Source organism: Amblyomma maculatum, chromosome 1 (genome assembly GCF_055883805.1).
Source record: "Amblyomma maculatum isolate TAMU_Amacu chromosome 1, ASM5588380v1, whole genome shotgun sequence".
Classification (NCBI taxonomy): Eukaryota; Metazoa; Arthropoda; class Arachnida; order Ixodida; family Ixodidae; genus Amblyomma; species Amblyomma maculatum.
In genome coordinates, this window is record NC_139344.1 from 398,120,154 (window position 1) to 398,140,777 (window position 20,624).

Below are 20,624 nucleotides of genomic sequence, written 5' to 3' on the forward strand. Positions count from 1 at the left end.
CACACTTGAGTCTGTGGACACCTGAACCGCGCCGTAAGGGAAGGGAGGAAGGTGGGAGTTAGAGTGGAAAGAGAGAAAGAAGAGCCGTAGTGTAGGGCTACGGAGTAATTTCGACCACCTGGGGATCTTTAACGTGCGCTGACATCGCACAGCACACGGACGCCTCTTCGTTTCGCCTCCATCGAAACGCAGCCGCCGAGGTCGGGTTCGAACCCGGGTATTCCAGACTGCAGTCGGGCGGTCGGGCGTCTATGGCTTGTTTTGATTTTCCTGCATGCAACGTCATCATTACGTTTCTGTAACGCAAGATGTAAGTACCAGCCTCATAGGCGAAACCACATGTGGAATGCAGTGAAGACTGATGGGGCTGCAACCGCAAATGAACATTTAAGCTCCTAGAGAATAATTATTTAATTAGTTTATGATTGCGAATATATTATGGCTGCACTGACATGCAGCGCCGCTAAAGCATTGCAGGTTGTTTTATTCTAGAGAAAGTTGAAGGCTCTCTCGCATGACGTCACACTTGCGTCGTTCGCTTTGCCCACCACCCGAGACGTGGCAACGAACGATTTGCATCAAAACCTCGAGCGATTGCCTTATTAATTGTGGTGTGTTTTGTGTGAAGTGCACACGGCCATCCAGGATTTCGAACAGCCATGGGACTTACGATATCATCTCTGTTTACGCGTCTTTTCGGCAAGAGGCAAGTTCGTATACTAATGGGTGAGTACCATTCCCGCACTAAGCCTAAGCGGTTCAATGTTTTTCTGTGCTCTTGATGTTAGCTAGCATTTTTACCGTATTGGCAGTGCTGTTCCTTCAAGCATTTATTTGTGGCTCGCGTTCGGCGAAGGGGCTTACTCTGAAACTCGTTTCCTAATCAGGCTGCTTCGGTATTGCGCGTGCCGGTGAATGCTCTATCCTCTGAATGAATGTATCGGGTCTTGAATATTTGGGGGCTGGGATTTAAAGAATTCCTATGCAAAATCTACTACCCCATTCGGGCTGAAATAACGTTCACAAAGTAGCAAAAGATGGTCTACGTTATCTGATAAGTGATTAAACATCGGTACTTGCCTAGATTTCTCGAAATCGAGAAAAAACTGCTCTCGGTGGCGTGCACAATTTTCGCAGAAGACAGTCGAAAAGCTATTTGAACATGATGCGCCATCTGTCGAGCAGTGAGACAAGCTCCATCCCGACCGTTGGCGCGCTTGCCTCGCTGCCCGACAGATGACGCACCATGTTAAAATAGCTTTTCGACTGTCTTCTGCGAAAATTGTGCACGCCACCGAGAGCAGTTTTTTCTCGATTTCGAGAAATCTAGGCAAGTACCGATGTTTAATCACTTATCAGATAACGTAGACCATCTTTTGCTACTTTGTGAACGTTATTTCAGCCCGAATGGGGTAGTAGATTTTGCATAGGAATTCTTTAAATCCCAGCCCCCAAATATTCAAGACCCGATAGTATTGAGGTGTCTATGTCGTGCTTCAAGCTTCTCTGCAGTGCTATGGACTTCACAGAAATCTGTTGAAGCGATTCGAGCAACAGTGTGTAATGCCCGCTGCGTCACTCATTGTTTCGCAGTCGGTCTCGATGCTGCGGGGAAGACGACCATCTTGTACAAGCTCAAGCTTGGTGAAATAGTGACAACCATTCCTACCATCGGTTTCAATGTTGAGACTGTAGAGTACAAAAACATCTGCTTCACTGTCTGGGATGTCGGAGGGCAAGACAAGATCAGACCGCTGTGGAGACACTACTTTCAGAACACGCAGGTGAGTCGCAGTAGTGCCCGCATCTAACTTCGTCAGTGCGTTTGCTTGGGGCTATGTTTCGAGCTGATAGTTTGATTTTGAGTGGTTGTTTCCGGCTCTCAAAGCACCTTAGCTGCCCTTGTATACCAGCTGAGTGACCGTGCTCGTTGCGAAAAACCGAGGGAAGCAGTGTGGGAGTGGCCAAGCGGGGAAGCCGTGTTTCAGCGCTCCGACGATCACCGCGCGCGAACCACGTTTGTGAGGGGGGAATCTAGGCATTTTTTTGTTTCTTAGTTTGATGACGTGTGGTACTCCGCACGGTGTAGTGGGTACGGTGTTATAAAGGCTACATGTTCTCATGCGCGTTTAAAACAGCATATATATTGTATATATGTTTTTGCATTGCATATGCTATTTTTGTACTTGTATTTCCAATTTGACATGTCATTTTTCATATGTTTTTGTGTTTGTCAGCTGGCTCTTGAATTTGTCTAAATATGTTCAATTTGATTTTGCATTTCATTTGTAATCATGACTGTGCTGCTCATTTAAGCCGTTGCTATGTTGAAATCGAGATGTTGACAGGCTGCTTCCTTGCAACTTTCACTTCAGCCTTTTCATGTCTTGAAATTGAAAACAAACAAAAAAAAAACCCCTTGTGCTACAACTAGTTAGTTCAGTTGCCAAGAAGGCTCGTCTCTACAAGGCTATTTCGTAAGGCGTTTGACGCGCAAGGTTTGCTATGATGTAGCTGTGTCCTTTAATATGGTAAAAGGTGAGCACACCTGTCTAAATTGCTCGAATGGCTTGCTGCATAGGGGAGGAAGTAAAAGTTATCTGGTAGTGCGTTCGAGAAATAAGTTTCACTCTAGAACAGCAATATATACAAAATGTTTGAGCGAGCACCTTAGTAAGCATTTCTTTTAAAATTTCACCTAATTTGGTTTACATCACATCACTCGAACGCTCTGGACATGTGTGCTCGCACGCGCCCTGATGCAGTAGTTCAGTGGTCAGGGCTGTCAACTTCTGGTCCCAAGGCTCCCGACCACTGGGGCCATTTTTTGATGTGGGCAAGAAGCAAGGCGCCCGTGTACTATGCAATGGCAGTGCACATTAATGAAGCTCAGGCGGTGTATATTTCCGGAGCCCTCCACTATGTACGTTCAGCTTTCTTAAGTTTTGGCAAGTATTGAGGTGCATTTCTACACTCTAGAAGTCTGGATTTAATGTCATCTTGTATGGATATGAAAGAAGTGTAGTTTACAAAGCATTGCTGCTGTTGAAGCTAAAAGCTTTCACCTTTTCATCTGTTAGTGTCAAAGGTCTACTGCAGCTTTGCTCATGGAACACAAGAACGTCACATCGCATTCTTCTTTGATGGAGCCATTAGATACTCGTTAAACCGCTGCCACCTTCTTTGATTCTTGTGGCCTTGAAGGAATAAGGAGGCCATCTGCGATATTTGATATTTTGTCAACAGTGTGCTGCTGTTGGCCTGTGGTTGTTTATTCAGCATTTGTCATAGTTGTTAGTTTGAAATTCGCTATCTTGTATACTTTGCACTGCTGTTACATTGACGGTTTGAGCTGTTCACTTGAAGGGCTGTCTGCTACTTTCGCATTCCCTGTGGAACTCTGTCGACCTCTGACGCATTTATCATCCCACATGTTGGCTAATGTGTAAAAAGGAAGTGCAGCGCTACTATTTTGGCAGTAAGACACAATGTTTTTATGCTGGTGGTCAGAATTTCTGCACAATTTATGTGCTCTTAATATGCCACAGCTGAATACTGTGCAGAGCTGAAACAACCCTGTATGAGAGTGGTTGCCTTTAGGGCTTGGCCTCATATTTCGGTTGTTTCTTTGTGTGTTAATAAATTTGCACGCGGTCCAGTAAACTTGGTAGATTACTGCCTCTACTCGCTAAAGCAGCAAATTTTTGTGTGATTTGAGAAGTGCCAGTGTTTATTTGGCAGCGCTTTCATAGAAGGCTTGACAGTGATTGGCACTGCCATTGACAGTGCTGTTATTGATAATGATATTGATATGATATTATATATCCAAAGAGCAGAGGAAGCAACCTAATTGTAGTCTGCATGAAAAATTAAAGTGGTGTGAACACTGAACAGGAAAGTGCAAGCAGCAAAAAGTCTGCTGCCATGTAAAAAATTGAAACACAATCATTTGAACTAGTGGACACGTGACATAAAACACAGCATCCCTTAGTGAAGCTGAAATGCATGGTATGTCTTAGCTACCACCATTGGGAGAAGTGTTCCATCTAGTCACGCCTGACAGCGAAAGGATTGGCATGCTCGTCTCAGGGGATCATTTTGAGAGTGTTGAGACAACCAGTGACAGCCGTAGTGATGGGTCATGCGAGCATTTTTTCTTTGTGGAAATTGAATTGCCCATCTTTCTTTTACAGGGCCTCATCTTTGTTGTGGATAGCAATGATCGGGAACGAATTCAGGAGGCACAGGATGAACTTCAGAAAATGCTGGGTGAAGACGAGCTACGAGATGCTGTCCTGCTGGTGTTTGCCAACAAGCAAGACCTGCCGAACGCCATGGCTGCTTCTGAGCTCACTGAAAAACTGTGCCTGAACCAGCTGAGGAACCGAAGGGTGGGTATCCCTGAATTTGCTCTTATGTCTCCTTAAGTGCACTCCTTTACTGTACACAGCTTCCTAAATGAAAGTATATGTATGCACTTGTATACAGCTTTCCTAGTACTGTCTGATGGGCAGTGAGCCTCACAGCTGCAGTGGTGTGCAGTAGTGTACAATGTGCAAGCACGCTTGGTACGACACCTTGCTGCATTACAACTGCGCTTTGTGTAGAGTTGGTGCACCCGACCAAAAGACAAAGAAATACTGTTTGAATGTGTCCTTTGAACAGACTCAAGAAGCTCTTGCTTGCTTTCTTGTTCTTTTCACACTATGGGCAGCGGCATTAGTTGGTGCTCAGAACTCTGCCAAAATTTTCTGCTGTTTGTTTCTTGCACGTGACGCATCCAGTAGACTTCGGTTATGATCTCCTTCTGATCACCACTGTCGTGAATCTTGGCACGGTGAAACCAACAGAATGTTTGTACCCTACACCACACCAGATGCGTCGTTTAACGACCGAACAGCGTGACCACATTGTCCAAAAGGAAGGTTTACGTACTGCTCACAGCGAGCGATCTGAGCGTAGCAAGGAGTTCGGCAACCACCAAGGCTACCTAGCATAGGGCAGCTTAGCACAACAGGCTGTGTATTTGAGTTCTGCGCAGCGCCACCAGCATGCAACAGCAACAGATTAAGCGACTGCGAAAGTGGCTTTTCTACTTTACAGCCATGCCACATAAAAAATGTTACGCGAGAGAGAATGCTATCGCCATTTTTATCACCTTTGTGACAGCCAGCATGAGCACAGGATGGTTGCTGCTAGGTGGCAGTCACTGTTTCCAGGGCTTAGTCGATGAGAGGCGTAAGCACATACTGTTAGCTGGCTATCAACCCTCTGTACACACTTTCCGCGCTACTGTCCGCATGTGCAGATAAGTACAAATGCAAGATAAAATTTTGAACGTTGGCTTTGACGCTTGCCTCGCCACCACTAATCCTTGTGCAGTGAGGCAAAGCCTCATCGCATGCCTGCCATCGGAGGTGGCTGTTGTGGGTACTGGGAAGTTCAGTATTTTTGTTTTATAGCCAACAGAGTTGGATATAAAGTGCATACACTTGCGAACAGTATTTGATAAGGGGTTCAATGTAGCTAACAATTCGTAATAGCCCTGTTCGTTATATCGATGTTTAACTGCAAATGGGCTTCTATCGGTGATTTTAAGAGGAATAGCCATTTCCTTTGTTATATCCAGTTTCCTGGCAAACCATTTTTCTACCAAGAGGTTCAATGGAAGCAGTCCAGGTAGCACGTTGTTGCTTATTTCGCTCTTCATGTGAACATTTCTAGCGATTAGTGAATTTTGTTCTTACCGAGAGTGCAGGTGAAATGGCACCGAGGCAGCTGTTGCGTTTGTATTCTTATTGTGCTGTACGGTGAAACAGTGCGGGCCGAAGGATGATTTTCAGTGTATATTTACAGGCATCGAGTAGCTTGTATAGCTTGTAGCTTGTAATATAGCTGGCATCCTTGAAGCAGTAACACTTCTGGACAACCAATCGGACAACTACCTCACCCATGCATAACACATCTGCTGAGTATCGCTGATGTAGTTGCAGCTTTTTTTCTTCATGCTGTATATGTTCATTATTATCGTGTCCGTTGTTATTACGGCTCCTGCCCTGCTAGAATTTCAATCTCATTCAGCCGTGACAGACACTCTTCGCATGTCTGGCAATGCTTGGGCAAATTGGAGGCCCTTCTGCTTTGGTAATGATGATCGTGCTCCCCTCTACACTTGTTCGTGTAGCGTCCAGTCTGCATGTTTTTCCACAAGTTAGCGGAGTCTCGAAGATGACTGCAGCAACACGTTTCACGCAGGGCCTGGCATGCTCTTTGTTGCAACCACCACTTTCCTTGGCTTATTTGCCACTAACTTCAGTCAGTATGGTGCTGTGAACACCGCAGGCCCATTGTCCATCATGTCCTGGCACATCATAGTGTGATGTTAAGCAGGAGACACATGTGCGAAAGCTTGACCGGTATGCCGCAGCGGACGCCGCATGCGAACTGCTGCCGCAGTGCCAGCCGGGACACATGGAGCACCGTGCGTCCGGTGAGCGAGCTCCCTCAAGCTCCGCCCACAGTCGGTGTCACCGCGCAGTGGAGACCGAAGACTGCTTGACTTGATAAACTTCACATGAATTCACGCTCGTACAAGAAATGACAAAACAGCGATGTTATCAGAAGGATTGTCTACTGTACTCATGCAGCAACAGCATGCCTGCACACGTACGAAGCTTTCGGCAACGATGCCACCCGCGGACGTGCTAAGCGATGAACTCCACAGATTCGTGCTTGCCCTAGTTGTCGCTAGGCCTAGCCGGTGTCATACTGAAGAGGCAGCGGACCGCGGTTCGGGATGGGCCAACACTGTAATAAAGGTTCGAATTTCATCACCAGCGGACTGAGAAAGCCATCTTATAATAGAATCATAAGCTCGATTTGAGCGGCGCATTCGGCAGCGGAGCGATCAGTTGTTTGGCGATCGACCGGGCAGCAGCAGTGGTTGTGCGTACAAACTCGCTTGTGTCGCAATTATCACTCGTAGCAGCACTTCATTATTGGCCGGCGATCTTCACAATTTACTTGTAGTTGACAGACCTGTATTTAGTGACTTTTTATGTGCACGAAGAAACAATACTGAAGGGTTTTTCAGCGGCTGGCGCGTCCGCGTCGTCCGCTCGGCAGCACATCGACGGTGGAGCCGAGAGGCGCTCCACCGCACAGCACCCCTACGCCACCGTGACGTCGCCGCTGTTCGCGCTCGCATTGGCTGCAGCCACCCGCCAGAGCGTCGCTTCGCATGCGGACTGCCGGAGACATCTGCCTGGTTGGACGCGGGCGGCGAGCGCCGGTTTGCTGGATCGGACTCGTCCAGACGCGGCGCGCCGGAGCGGATCGCACTCGCTTTTCGGACATGTGTCCCCGCCTTTAAGCAGAACTAAAAAGTAATTCACGTAACCTAAAAACTTGAAACTTAGTACCGCCAAGGGCAGTCGGCAGCGGACAGTCACGTCTTCACCGATGTGAATAAGTCTGCATGCTGTGTATAAATTGGGAAAGATCTTCGTCATTCACTGGAAATGCAACCCGGATTAACTGCCTGTGTTCCAGGCGATCCGAAACATCTTTCGAACTTTCCAAACGTTTTGAGTTAATGGATGACACTTCAGTTCTGTTCAAAAAGCAACGCACTATGTTGAATAAGGTTTTAGGTCTGCTTAGGCAGCATGATAAATGTTCTAACTTAATGTTAATGTTTCAGCAGCAGGCTTATCTCTGCTAGCTTGCTAATGTGTTCACTGGCTGTATTTTCCCAGAGCCTAGAAAGATCAGCAGCGCTATTTGGCTGACTTGAAGGAAATTGCTGCTCTGTGCCTGGGATCTGCTTTCTTGAAGTTGTGCACGCACAGAATGCGGGGGAGCTTTCGTGACCAAGTAGGCAGGCTTGTTTTCGGCCGGCTTCGTGCATGATACGGCGGCAGTGGCTGAAACTGCAAAAGATGAAGGGCAAAGCACGGCAAAGGGCTGTGAGGCAAGGTTACACCGGCTGTGATCTACGTGTGCATAAGGTGTCAGACAAGTAAGGAAACTGGCGACAGGAAAAATGCATGCCAGGCCTTCTATGGAATTTGCTGCCAGAGTAGTCTGCGAGATAGCACGAACTTGTGGAAAAACATACCGTATAAATGCGTGTAAAGGCCTCACTTTTTTTTTTTTTAGATTCGAGGGCCGATTTTCAGGGTGCGGGCACATACACGCACATACAAAAAACTTTTTTAGTGCGTAGCACTACTAACCGCAATCACGGGTTTCGTCGGTGTCTGTCCGAAGCTGTGGGTCCACTTTCGTGGGGGGGATTCCGAAGGGGCGGCCAAGTTTATTTATGACGGTCGCGCAGGCGGTCGCACTTCGGAAGAGGTGTAGGAACACATGGAAACGGGCGACGCCAGCAGTTCGGTCCGTTCCGATTCTCGGAAAAGTCGCGCTTCGACCGTGCCGCGAAGGAGGCAAGCCAGAGCAGTTAAAAAGCACAACGTAAGCGCAGTGGTTGTGGGTTCTGCACTAACTGCTGTCTCTCAGTTTGAGGGGAAAGGGCGCGGAGGCCATAAATCGTGGCGAAACATGGGCTGGGGAGAATGCGCTGCCGAGGGAGCTGCTGTCGGTGTCTTCTTGGGAAGACGCCTGGGCATACGTCCCTTTGAAACCGCCGCCCGCGCGCAACCGACCAAGGGCAGCGATCGGAAGGCTTGGGCCTTAGGTTTGTGTGTTGTTTGTTTTGAAAGCGCAACCGTCGGCGCTGTTTGCCTTTGTGACTGCTGGCCACCTTTTGCGTGAGCTGAGGGAAGATATTGGAGAGAGTGTAAATCGAAGATGTGTGTGGTAATGCATGAAAGGTATAACGGTTGTAAGCGGTTTTACGCACCTACTTCATATTTGATTAACTATTCAAATCGGCCATTTTCTTTTTTTTTTTTTTTTCAAGAAAGGACAGACTAATCAGTGAATGTGTGACCTTTATTTACCATTCACTTGTCACTCGCAGAGTCTTCAGACTCCGAGCTCCACTACTTTTAGTTTAATGCCTGCCGTGTAGCTACATGTTTGCCCATCGTCCTAGAATGACAATGCTCGACGGCAATTAAAAAATAAAGGAGACAGCACACAAGAGCAACTATGGCGTGTGACCACGCCAACAATGCAACCACTATTCTCGTGCTTTTGGCAGTCTCATGATCAAAGCCCGCCCTCTACAACACTGTAGCCGGGCGAGTTTAGCCGGGGCTGGCGATGCCAATATCGATTGCGGAAGCTCGCGGCACAGAGAAAATATGATGATGATGGCCCGCTATTTTGGGCGCCATCCGTGGGCGGCATCTGGAAGCTCATGTGCGCGTGCATTTTGAAGGCTATTCCGGCATCTATTGTAGAAAGTTTGGGTGCGGCCCTTAGACGGATTTTCTTATTTATATATATATATTTGCTTCGGGAAATAGGGGGTGCGGACCTTACACGCGTTTATACGGTATGTTGGCCAGACCGCGCACTGATGGGAACATAGCCTATTTCGTCTAAGCCATTGCCAGATCTGTGAATACTATTAAAAGAAAGATGACTGAGGTTAGAATGAAGTGCAAGAGCTATTATTTAAGTGTACTTCATGAACAAGAGAAGCCACAATGCCGTACAAGTGTTAAGTAGCATTTTTTGGGAAGGTATACTGCAAGGATCTGCCGTGTTATCTAAGAAGTGTTATGGATATTTGTACTTATGCATCGCCCTGTGTCATTTCATGGCTTCTAATATGTGTTGGAAATCATTCAATAAATTGTCAGTTTGCGCACATCCTGTGCGTGTTCTTTTGCACAACTTAACCACATCTTGGAAAGTTTCACCTAGTCTGACATGTTTGCTTGTGGAGAATGCCTGGTCTCCTTTCAAAGAAGGAGATGAAGAAATCATCAGTCTGCAAACATGCGCGTTGCAGCGCAAGAGGACAGAGTGGCACAGATAACATGTCGTGGGATATACGCACCCATTTCAAGTGTAACCTGGTCTTGAAATACTCTTATGTGCAACTACAGGGCAGTCCATTTATGATACCGGATATAGCTTTATATCGCTTATAACGATCTAATTCTTGAGGTGTATCATTATTTTACCCATTGCCCCTATGCAAAAATAAACCAGATATAACGATTGATTATCGGCGGTACATCGGATACAACGATAGCTTTATTGGCATCCGGTAGGTATTTGCTATGAAAATGTGACTGACTATTCAATAAAAGAAAATATTAAGAAGACAATGACGTGAAAACTCGACATATGCGGCGAAAACAGACAGAAATAAGCACTATCATCATTGCAATCGCAGCCACGCAAAGGATGCTGTGGCCATATTGTCATCGCCATCGCAGATTCTGGGTCTGTGGAAGATGGTGACCACATTGACTGGCGGCGTGATAGCTAGCAATATAACACGGCAGATTCATCGGGATTTTAGTCAGGATTTCAAGGTTAGAAGCCTCGCGAAAAAATATGGACATTCGCACTCTACGATTTTATCGATCATCAAGGCTTGGGATGTTCTTTGGTTCATCGAGTCGCTAATCGGTTTCGTGCATGTTTTGGTAAAAGGACTGCCGCCAGCGTACTCACTACTGGAAGCGATGCTCACAGCGATTGTCAAGCTTCAGCTGCTGCTCAAGCGAGCGCGAATTTCCAACTTGTTTAAGTATGCCTAAGTTATTTTATGGCTATTGATGTATACTGTAATAAAGTCTTCAGTGCTCTTTAGGATGATTAGCGTTGTTCAGCCCGCATCGCTAGTAAGTAGGCAAGCCTACATGCATGGAAAATATTTTTTTTTTTTTTTTTTTTTTCTGGGCTGGTCCAGATATAATGATAATCGGTTATAATGATTGGATTTTCAGGTTTTCTCAATATCATTATAAACAAGTTGTGCTGTCTGGGCAGCATTCGCGGAATGACTGCGCTGATGTTTAGCATTCTGTTTAATGGAGTGGCAGTTGGATCTGCTGGTGCTGTGCCTTCAAGAGCATACTTGAAATTTTCTTTAGAATGAAGGCCTTATATGCAGACGCGACCAGCTTCCAAGGCGTGTGTTTTAGGAACTGCACAACAAAATTGTGAGCAGTTTTTCATACTGGATAGAGGGTATCTTAAAACATCCATAATTTTTAGCCAGTGCTTGCTTTGCCTCTATCGAATTTTTAATTGTCAGCTTTTGGATAGTAGTTCATAGTTTTATCGTTTGCTTTTACAATGTAGCCACTTAATAGCTTACAACGCAGGGACACACACACACAGTTCTCTGTTTCGACTGCTGATAATGCATTTGTTCACAGGCCTTGAAGGTTGTGAAGATGGCGATTCAAAACCCATTTTTAGTTTGGCAGTGTCGTATGATGCTTAACTGAGGACTTGTAATGTTACGGCACTCTTTTCTTTTGCATTATGTAGATATTCAGTGTTGGATTGTCATAGACTTTAATGTATAGCTGTGCTTGCAGGTTATGGCTTCCTATGCTTTCTGAAATACTGATTGAAATGGCCGTTGGGTCATGAGCCCCCAAGGCTTATCAATTGCAGTTAACTCGAGGGAGTCATACATGGTACATGGAAAACTTGAGCGCTGTCGAGAGGTTCCATAGCCTCCCATTCATGTGATTTGTTGCCATTGTCCATGCCAATAATTTGTTGGGTGTGCCAGCAGTCAGCCCAAGTAACAACTTTTATTCATTTGTTTATTAGTATAATGTTAACTCTAGAAATTCATTTTTTTTTTTTAGAAAGCCAGTGTCTGCTGTTTGTGTGCAGCTGACAATTGTATTATGCTTGCAGTAGCATTTTGTGGTCCAGCCTTTTTCTGTCCTTTTCTTGCTACAAAATAATTAGTATATTTTCAATTTCTATAATTTTTTGCCTACTAATACTACAGTTTTATTCCCCAGCGTTGCTGTAAGCTCGAAGGCCTTTGAACTCTTTATAATAAAGTGTTTCATGCTGCTTCAATGGCTTGATGCACGTTGATGGCTGGGGAGCAGTTGCCTGTGTAGCAGCAGTCAGGTGCCTGCCGAAATCGATATACTCTTGGTTCAGAGGCCTTTTCAATGCTTTTGTGCGAAACGGTATTAAGGCGAAAGCCTTTTTTAGCTCGTGAGTGGCGCCCGAAGAAATGTGCCAAGAACAGATCCATGGCCTATCCAACAGTAGCCACATAAGCCAACATTGGCTAAATTGGTTAAAGTATTTAAACATTGGGCAATCAGTAGCCAGAAGTCAATCCAGAAAGGTCTGAAAACAATCCAGAATCTAATGTAGCAGCCACAAAGCAAGCCAGCATTGGCTAACTTATCTAAACATTGGGTAATCAATAGCCAAAAGGCATACAAAAGAAAAGAAGAATGAAATAAAAACAATAAAAATAAAAAGGTTTCCGCCTTATTGCATCTAAGCCATCTTAAGTGCCTCCTAGATTGTTTTTTTTCTTATGCTCGATGTTTGTGCATGTGAATGCGTCCGAGTTTACGTGCGCTGTTTGTCTGTTTTCCAGTGGTACATCCAGTCAACCTGTGCAACACAAGGGAACGGCCTTTACGAAGGTCTTGACTGGCTTTCCTGCGAGCTCTCCAAAGCAAAGTAACTGCGCGTGGCGAGTGAAGAGCGTCTGGAGCGGCAACAGCCACCATTTTTTCCTGAAGAAGACAGCGAACACTTCGCAAGGGGAGGGGAAAAAAAACAGAACAGCGCTGCCATTGGGACGGAGCCTACCACACACTATAAAGACCTGGAGAGGGCCAACAGATGGGAGGCCACCAAGGCCATCAGTTTTAAAGGTGGTGCTGCCTGTGGACATTTTTTTTTTTTTTTCTCTTCATTATTTATGCCTAGAAACAGGCAGCATTGACGTGGGCTGTTCTTGAGCACGTGCTATTTTCACATGCATGGCATCCCCTTCTCTCCCAGGTTTCATTGTGCGTGGGCAGGAATAAATTATCGCTCTTCTATCACGGGGGTACTGAACTTGAAAAAAAGAAAATTGTCCTGAAAAGGCGAAGGGGGGGGGGGGGGGGGTTGCACGCATGGTAACACAGATGGGTGCAAATCTGTTGCGGCGCTGCTTTCAAGCAACTGCATGCCCAAACCTTTAAGCAACGGTTGTTGGCGATGTGCAATTTGCGTTTTCGTCTTTTGTACTTGGTACGGGCGTGCAGGGGAAAGCAAACCAAAAAGTTAGTCATGTTAAGAAATTCTAGTTTACTCTTTCCGGTGCTGTTTTTTGATGGCATTGAACCTCTCCACCTAGATTGTGCGTGTGTGTCCTATTTGTGTGTGTGTTCCTACTACTTGTACATACTTCTTGGCAGGGGATGCATTTTGGTTTGTTTGTACTTGATCTGTCGGGCATTTGTGGGACCAACCTGACTTGACTGTTGTGGGCATTGGAATGAACGTCTGTCACATTGTGGCATATCAAAACTTCACATGCCTACACAGCGTCATAAAAATAAAAAAAAAAGATAAAATTTAGGGGAAGGACAGATTGATAGGTTTCTGAATTTCTGCCACGTTGAACGTGGTGATGCAAAAAGAAAACATGTCTTCGGCACCTGTGATAACTGCACTTTTCTTTGGTTGAATTGAGGTGTTTTAATTTGATGAAGTCATGTTGCCTAGGCCTGACAAGTCATGTAATAAAGTATAGGCTGAAAATGTCTTGCTCTTTTTTTCTCCTCATGGTAGTGACTCGAGCGTTTGCACCAGTGGTGGTCCTATGCGGAGCGGTTGCCACCACTTGACTCTTTATTGGGCTCGCTTGCACCCTCAAGCTAAGCGACTCGGTGTTGGCGATAAATTTGCTCGTAAGTTGTTTAATGCCTGGTTCACTTGGTGCTCAACTTAGTCATCGCAGAAACATCTAGATAAAACAAAAGGGTGGCTAACACAACCTAGAATGTTTTGGAAACTGGTGAGAATAGTTGGAATGATTCCCGATACGTCTCTGCACATCTTGCATGACATCGTGCTGCAACAGCAACAAATAGATTTCAAGGCTTCATGGCAATATTTCTAGGTGCCTTGGCCTGTAAACTATGAGTAGCTAATGCAGCAATTTTTTATCTCTGACAGGCATTTTAGTAAAAAATGTTTGCCTTTAGTTGCTTGGGGCAAAAATTACCAGTAACAAGCATAAATGTGTCAGTAGGCTCTGCAAGATCCATGTTCCATATTTTCTTCTGGCAGCTGTAGACATGCTTTCCTGGTGCCAAGCAACTGATTCTTTTCAGAAATGAGTGTCTATGGAAAACAGCATACTTGTATAAATTGCCTATGTTAAGAAAACGTGCCTCTGGTGTTTTTTCACTTAAGCTACTTTTGCACTTCCATGACTGGCACTATCATCCAAATTATAACATTGTTGCATAAATATCAAATGATTATACCTTTCTCGCATAACCGTTAACATAAAGAATGAGTTATTACAAAACATCTGTTTATTGTCCAACGACACAGTACCAAGCATTTTTGTACAACTAAGGCAAAGAAGTTCCCCCTTTTTTTTTTTTTTTTTTTTTTACAAGGAAGCCCTTTACCCCAGGGTGGGCCCTGGGGTAAAGGGCTTCCTTGTATTGTATCGCTTGTATCCCTGGGACCACCACTGTTTTGCAAACATGAAAACTGACAAGCATATATAACAATGGCACTGCATTGAATGAAGTCTTACTTCCAACAATGACCAACACGTGCAGAAATGAGGTTCTACATGAAGCTCAGCTTGTAGGGCCATTGAGTGCGTTGTTCAGCTTCTGTAGCTCTGCGTAAACCTGAAAAAGGACATTTCAGTTCACACCACGGCAGTGGTGATGCGGGCCCAACAAAAAAACAGCTTGAATCTTACTGGCTGCATGTTCGGACGGTGTCTCCTGTCCAATACGACACACATTTCGCCAATCTCGTACACCTTGTGTGCCAGTACTGGATCCCACACGCCGGCTGAGGTATCAAGAACTGGGGTGATGTTACCAGGATATTCCTCCTTCAGGTAAGTTTGCTGTAAAATAGTTTATAGCATTACGTTACGACAAAGTGATGCTGTTAACGTGCCAAGCAAGCACTCTGTAAGTGCTCTCGCATTAACGGGAACATTTCTGGCATTTACATGGTGCAAAGTTGCTGTACTTTATTTGAAAGCTATAAGAAAAGTTACATGTGAGAAAAATAAAACTGGGACAGGTTCGCTGCCTGTTGCTGCAGGCACTGACAAGCTCAAGAAGGGCATCAATCATGAAGGGGACAGAAGGCCGATGTTCACCTTCTCCGCATGGAGACTACAAATTTTAAGAGCAGCCAGGAAATGGATTGCAAACATGCCAGTAGCAGTTTACAGGATATCAAACTGTGTTGCGATGATAAACTGGATAGCAGAAAAAATGGAGGTTACATAAATGCAGCAAATGGTTGATTTGCACGAAAGGAAACAAAAACTATGTGCAGCCTTTTATTTTTGTGAGCTGAAGGAAAAGGAGGTGGTAACTGCCACATAGAGGTAACTCTGAACCAGCTGTGTGATAACTGCGGACCTCATGCTCCCTCCATACATCCAAAATAACTTCAACAACAACAACAAAAAAAAAAACTGCTTCAATGCCTATTCTGCTATTTAAAAACGCAGAACATGCATTCTGACATTCCATTGGTGCTATTGACAAATGCTGTGCAGACTTACTATGTCTCCCCTCTCATTTGTATATGGTGGCAGGCCAGTCAGCACCTCCATGATCACTACGCCAAAGCTGAAGGTGTCCATCTTGGTCGAGATGGTACCATTGAAGGCCTCTGGTGCCATGTAGACAGTTGTGCCAACAACAATCTCTGTTCTTGTGGTATTATTCCCGGATAACTGCCGCGTCAGTCCGAAGTCACCCAGCTTGGCTGTCCAATTTCTGTCCAAAAGTATGTTTGCGCTGTAAAAAGAAATTAATAACGACAGTTCACAGTGACACACTCGTGTTCCCACATATTTCTCTGGGTGCAAAAGACAGTTGCAATCACTAGAAAAGATGTAATCACACCAATGTGCTAACGGTTGTAGAAGGATCTCAGCAACGCACAGGGTTGCCCCTTCTATAACTTCAACCATTCATCGCTATTCATTATATACGTTCCATCTTTGGGGCAGAGAATGCGTTGACTACTCTCGGAATGAAGTGAAGTTAGAATGTTGGCTGTAGATTGTTGACTTGCATACACTTGCAAAGAATAATAAGTAGAACACTCTTAGTATGCAAAAAAACTGAGAAATGCCTATAAGCAACATACACTGTTCAGCGATGTGCCAGCTGCTGAAGTGATGATGTGGCCTGCATATCTTGAAAAGGCAAAGGAAAAAAAAGCTGCCTTTATGATGCATCTAAAATGTTTAGGGGGTGCCTTCACGTAGGCATAGAATCAACTCCGGTTCCCGACTCGTAGCATAGAGCACATATTCAGCACATGATCGTAACTGTTCAGCGTACCTTTTTATATCCCTATGGATCAGACATGGTGAGCGAGTATGCAGAAAATGTATGGCTGCAGCAACCTCCGTCAGTATGCTTATACGCCTTTTCCAGTACATAGGGCAGTTCTGTAAACGATAGGCAGGCCAGCTGTGTAAGTGATGTGCAAAACAGTACGCAAAAAACACTTTCAAGAAAAAGGGCACATACTTCTCTCGCAAGGCATGACTGTAAGGAACCCAACTCCATGAACTGATACACTAGGCAGCTGTTCACCGAGTCATAGCAGATTCCAATGAGAGGCAGCAAGTTTGGGTGAGAATGTCTGGGAACAAACGTTTCTGCACTGTCATGAATATAGCAGGAAAGCAGAAAAGCCTGAACCTCTCACCTTTGTAGCAATCTCACTTCAGCAAGAAACTGTTCTGGAAGGGATTCCCTCATGCGCTTCACGGCGACCACAGTGCCATTGGGTAATGTGCCCTTGTAGACCACTCCAAAGGCTCCTTCCCCGATTTTGGAGCCCCCTTCAGATACCGGCACATCGGAGAAGTTGCCAGTAGCTTGTTCCAAGAAGTCGTACCTGAATCGGGGTGCCTCATTGATAATATCATCTGTTCCATCATCTGAAAAATGGACACACAAACTCAAGGCAGGAGCTGTGAAAACAATTTAAGACAGGAAGCTGGGCTAAATGACAACCGGCAGTATCTAACTCTATGCATGCCACACTGAACGAATGGTTAGAACTGATGCAGAGGAGAGCACCGGCTTATGCTGGAAATGGAAAGGTGGCTAGAATGAAGCATGTTCAGGTCTTAGGTGGAGAAAATAAACTGAGAGAAAATATGTTGTCCTTGTTATACAGGGCTGACCACATCTCAAATGTACAAACGTGAATAGAAATCACTTGCAGTGTGATCTGATAGTACAAAAGCTGTCAGGCAGACTTAATCGACAAAGTTAAATCTCGCTGCTCCCAACGTTTTCAAGAACATGAATTCAATACAGCACTCAAACAACACAAACATGAAACTAGTAGCAAAATCGATAGCCTTGTGAAGCAGAGTGCAATATAACTGTTAAGCTGAACAATGGGTTAGTCTGAATACTGAATGCGAACTTCACTTATTTGTTTCCGGCCAAGTATAGTTGACGGAGTAGCATTGCGGTTAAACAGGAAGGTCCATTATTGTTCCTTGAAATGAACTGCAACAATTCATGTGATATAGCTTGCTGCATTGTTCACTTATATAGCACAAAATAACGCACTTGCTATAAAGCAGATAAATGCAGTGGAAAGCTAGCTTGCAAACAGTGCAAGGAAGATTTTTTTTCTTTTTTTTATGATCCAGCTTTTTTCTCTCTTTCACTGTATGAATGTGCAATCGTCTCGTTTGCTTCTTTACAACCAGTTCTCCAAAGCATTGCAATTAGCTTGCACAGCCGGCAGCTGACGGCCGTAACGCTTACCATTACAGTTTTCGGAAGGCACAGGAGGAGGCGGCCCCAGGTCGGGCTCGTCCAGGAGGTCATCGACGATGGCTTCATCATCGCCAGGCGCCTCTGCAGATTTCGATTGCGTTAGCTTCGACAAATGGTGGATATGTTCCAAAGTTAACGATCCTTACGCTGCAGTACTTCTACTTCGACGATCGAAGCTGCTCTGTGGAGCTCTGCCTGCTTCAACAACTCTACCAGATCCGATATTCTTGGTCGATTGCGTCCGGTTGTGCTCCAAGTCTTCAATATTTCGTCGCTGCGACTGCCTCTCGTGTAGTTCTCTAGGACCCTGCACGCATGTCAGGTCAGTAAGAACGGCGAAAAGTTGTGTACAAAAATACTTACCTTGCGTGATCAGCGTTGAACAGCATCCTGCCACAGTCATCTGGGTGAGTGATCAGGTGCAGAATTTTTCTCCACCCATCTCCAGCATCCAGTACAGTCGTCAGCCGCAAACGTGCATGGTCCGGCAAAAACCGGAGCTCTGTGCTTGAGCTCACATCCCGCGTTGTGTTGGTAAACTGATTTGCCACTTCTTGCAACAACATACTTTCCACGTTCCACGGTTCCACTGCCGACCGTCCTTCACTTTCGCCGGTGAAACATGGCTTGTTTTTTATTGAATACGCATAAAGTTACTGCCGCTCTGTAGTATTTCTGCAGTTTCAAAGATTGATAATGAAAGCTAATGAATTTCGAAGCTGACTAGGTTATTTAAGGGCGATAGTGTACTTACTTTCGGAACGAGTTCACGAAGTTTGATCGTGTGTCAAGTGCATGCGGCGGGCTGTTTTGTTGCGCGATTATTACGTCACGGACGGCAAATTTGTGTCACGTGACACAAATTGAGAACCTTAAAAGAATGCCCACTTTCCAAGCTGTGCCAATTAATTTGTTTTTACAAGAATGGATACTTTGATAAAGAACATTTTTACTGTAACTGAACTTACTGAAAATGTTGTGGCGCTGCAATCAAAAGCTATCCTCAACGTCAAACGTGCGCGCGAATTTACAAGTGTAGGTGTAGCAATGCAGTCGGCGCAGTCGTAGAAGTTCAGTTCAGTTCAGTCGTTCAGTCGTGTCCGACTCTTCGTGACCCTATGGACCATGTCACGCCACGCTTTCCGGTCTCTCACTATCTTCCTAACATCACATAACTTCTTCTGCAGTGCCTCGAGGATGCCATCTAACCATCGCGTTCGCTGCCTACCCCTTCTCCGGCGACCCTCAACCTTTCCCAACATCAAATCTTTCTCCAGTGACTCCTCTCTTCTCATCAGATGACCAAAGTAGCTGAACTTTAACTTTAGAATTTGACCCTCCAATGAGCAGTCAGGGTTTATGATCGACAATATCGACTGATTTGGTCTTCTGGCAGTCCAAGGAACTCTCAAGAGTCGTCGCCAGCACCACAATTCAAACGCGTCAATTCTTCGGCGGTCAGCCTTTTTCACAGTCCAACTCTCGCATCCATGCATCACAACTGGAAAGACCATAGCACGAGTTATGCGGATCTTGGTTGGCATACTAATGTATCTGCTCTTTACTAGGCGGTCAAGAATAACCATTGCTCTCCTTCCCAGAAGCAGGCGTCTCCCAATTTCATGGCTGCAGTCTCCTTCCGAGGTAATCTTGGAGCCAAAGAAGAGAAAATCTGTCACAGCTTCCACTTCTTGTCCATTGATGCTCCAGGACTTGATAGGGCAAGACGCCATGATCTTTGTCTTTTTAATGTTCAGTTTAAGCCCAAACTTCTCACTCTCTTCTTGTACGTGCATCAGAAGTCTCTTGGGTTCCACTTCACTTTCTGCCATTAAAGTGGTATCATCCGCATATCTAAGGTTGTTGATACGTTTTCCAGCAATCTTCACTCCAGCTGAAGACTCGTCCAGACCGGCCTTCCTCATGATGCACTCTGCATATAGGTTAAATAGGCAGGGCGACAGTATGCAGCCTTGCCTCACTCCTTTCTCAATCGGAAACCAATCAGTAAGACCATGCCCAGTTCTGACTGTGGCCTCTTGCCCTTCATACAGGTTCCTGAGGAGAAAGATGAGGTGAATTGGAACTCCCATCTCTTGGAGAGCTTGCCACAATCTGCTGTGATCTACGCAGTCAAACGCTTTCGCATAATCAATAAAGCAGAAGTAGATGGGTTTCTGGAACTCTCTTGCTTTTTCCATGATCCAACGAAGGTTGGCAATTTGGTCTCTAGTTCCTCTGCCCTTGCGAAACCCAGCTTGCGCGTCCGGAAGCTCCCGATCCACATACTGCTGCAGCCTACCTTGGAGGATTTTCAACATCACCTTGCTAGCATGCGAAATAAGCGCGATCGTGTGGTAGTTGGAACAATCTTTGGCACTGCCTTTCTTTGGAATGGGGATGTAAACTGACCTCCTCCAATCCTGTGGCCACTGCAGGGTTGTCCAAATCTTCTGACATAATGTATGCAGAACGTTAACATTGTCATGGTTGAGGTTTTGAAGCAACTCAGCTGGAATGCCATCAATTCCGCTAGCTTTGTTCTCAGCAAGGCTGGCTTAGGCCCATTCAACTTCACTCTTCAGGATGCCCGGCTCGAGATCAGTAATCACAAGTCTTATGTTGGGCTTGCACATTCGTGTCCTTCTTGTACAGTTCTTCTGTGTATTCCTGCCA

The 20,624-nt window shown here is 45.3% G+C and overlaps 2 protein-coding genes across 3 annotated transcripts; one reads left to right on the top strand and one right to left on the bottom strand.

Annotated features, from left to right (window-relative positions):
* Window positions 1-503: 503 nt before the first annotated feature.
* On the top strand, window positions 504-13,677 carry Arf4 (ADP-ribosylation factor 2). The gene is made up of 4 exons (XM_084595907.1): window positions 504-726; window positions 1,594-1,784; window positions 4,194-4,391; window positions 12,518-13,677. The coding sequence occupies exons 1-4, from the start codon at window positions 660-662 to the stop codon at window positions 12,605-12,607; spliced, it is 546 nt and encodes a 181-aa protein (XP_084452033.1). The 5' UTR covers window positions 504-659; the 3' UTR covers window positions 12,608-13,677.
* LOC146208674 (interleukin-1 receptor-associated kinase 4-like) lies at window positions 13,350-18,793 on the bottom strand. Of its 2 annotated transcripts, XM_084595905.1 has the most exons (10): window positions 18,703-18,793; window positions 18,312-18,623; window positions 18,095-18,255; window positions 17,937-18,029; window positions 16,855-17,089; window positions 16,674-16,788; window positions 16,482-16,591; window positions 15,692-15,929; window positions 14,864-15,016; window positions 13,350-14,789 (listed from the first exon to the last, which is right to left on the bottom strand). In XM_084595905.1, the coding sequence occupies exons 2-10, from the start codon at window positions 18,512-18,514 to the stop codon at window positions 14,736-14,738; spliced, it is 1,362 nt and encodes a 453-aa protein (XP_084452031.1). In that variant the 5' UTR covers window positions 18,515-18,623; window positions 18,703-18,793; the 3' UTR covers window positions 13,350-14,735. The 2 variants fall into 2 exon arrangements, with proteins under 2 accessions (XP_084452031.1, XP_084452030.1); XM_084595904.1 differs by having other exon boundaries at window positions 18,312-18,779.
* Between the last annotated feature and the right edge of the window lie 1,831 nt (window positions 18,794-20,624).

Coding starts and splice junctions, on each gene's coding strand:
- Arf4 (XM_084595907.1), top strand. CDS start 660: ATGGGACTTACGATATCATCTCTGTTTACGCGTCTTTTCGGCAAGAGG. Junction 727..1,593: donor GCAAGTTCGTATACTAATGG/GTGAGTACCATT, acceptor ATTGTTTCGCAG/TCGGTCTCGATGCTGCGGGG. Junction 1,785..4,193: donor ACTACTTTCAGAACACGCAG/GTGAGTCGCAGT, acceptor TTTCTTTTACAG/GGCCTCATCTTTGTTGTGGA.
- LOC146208674 (XM_084595905.1), bottom strand. CDS start 18,514: ATGTTGTTGCAAGAAGTGGCAAATCAGTTTACCAACACAACGCGGGAT. Junction 16,789..16,854: donor GAAGTGAGATTGCTACAAAG/GTGAGAGGTTCA, acceptor GTTTGTTCCCAG/ACATTCTCACCCAAACTTGC. Junction 15,930..16,481: donor ATCCATAGGGATATAAAAAG/GTACGCTGAACA, acceptor TTCTTTTTACAG/CGCAAACATACTTTTGGACA.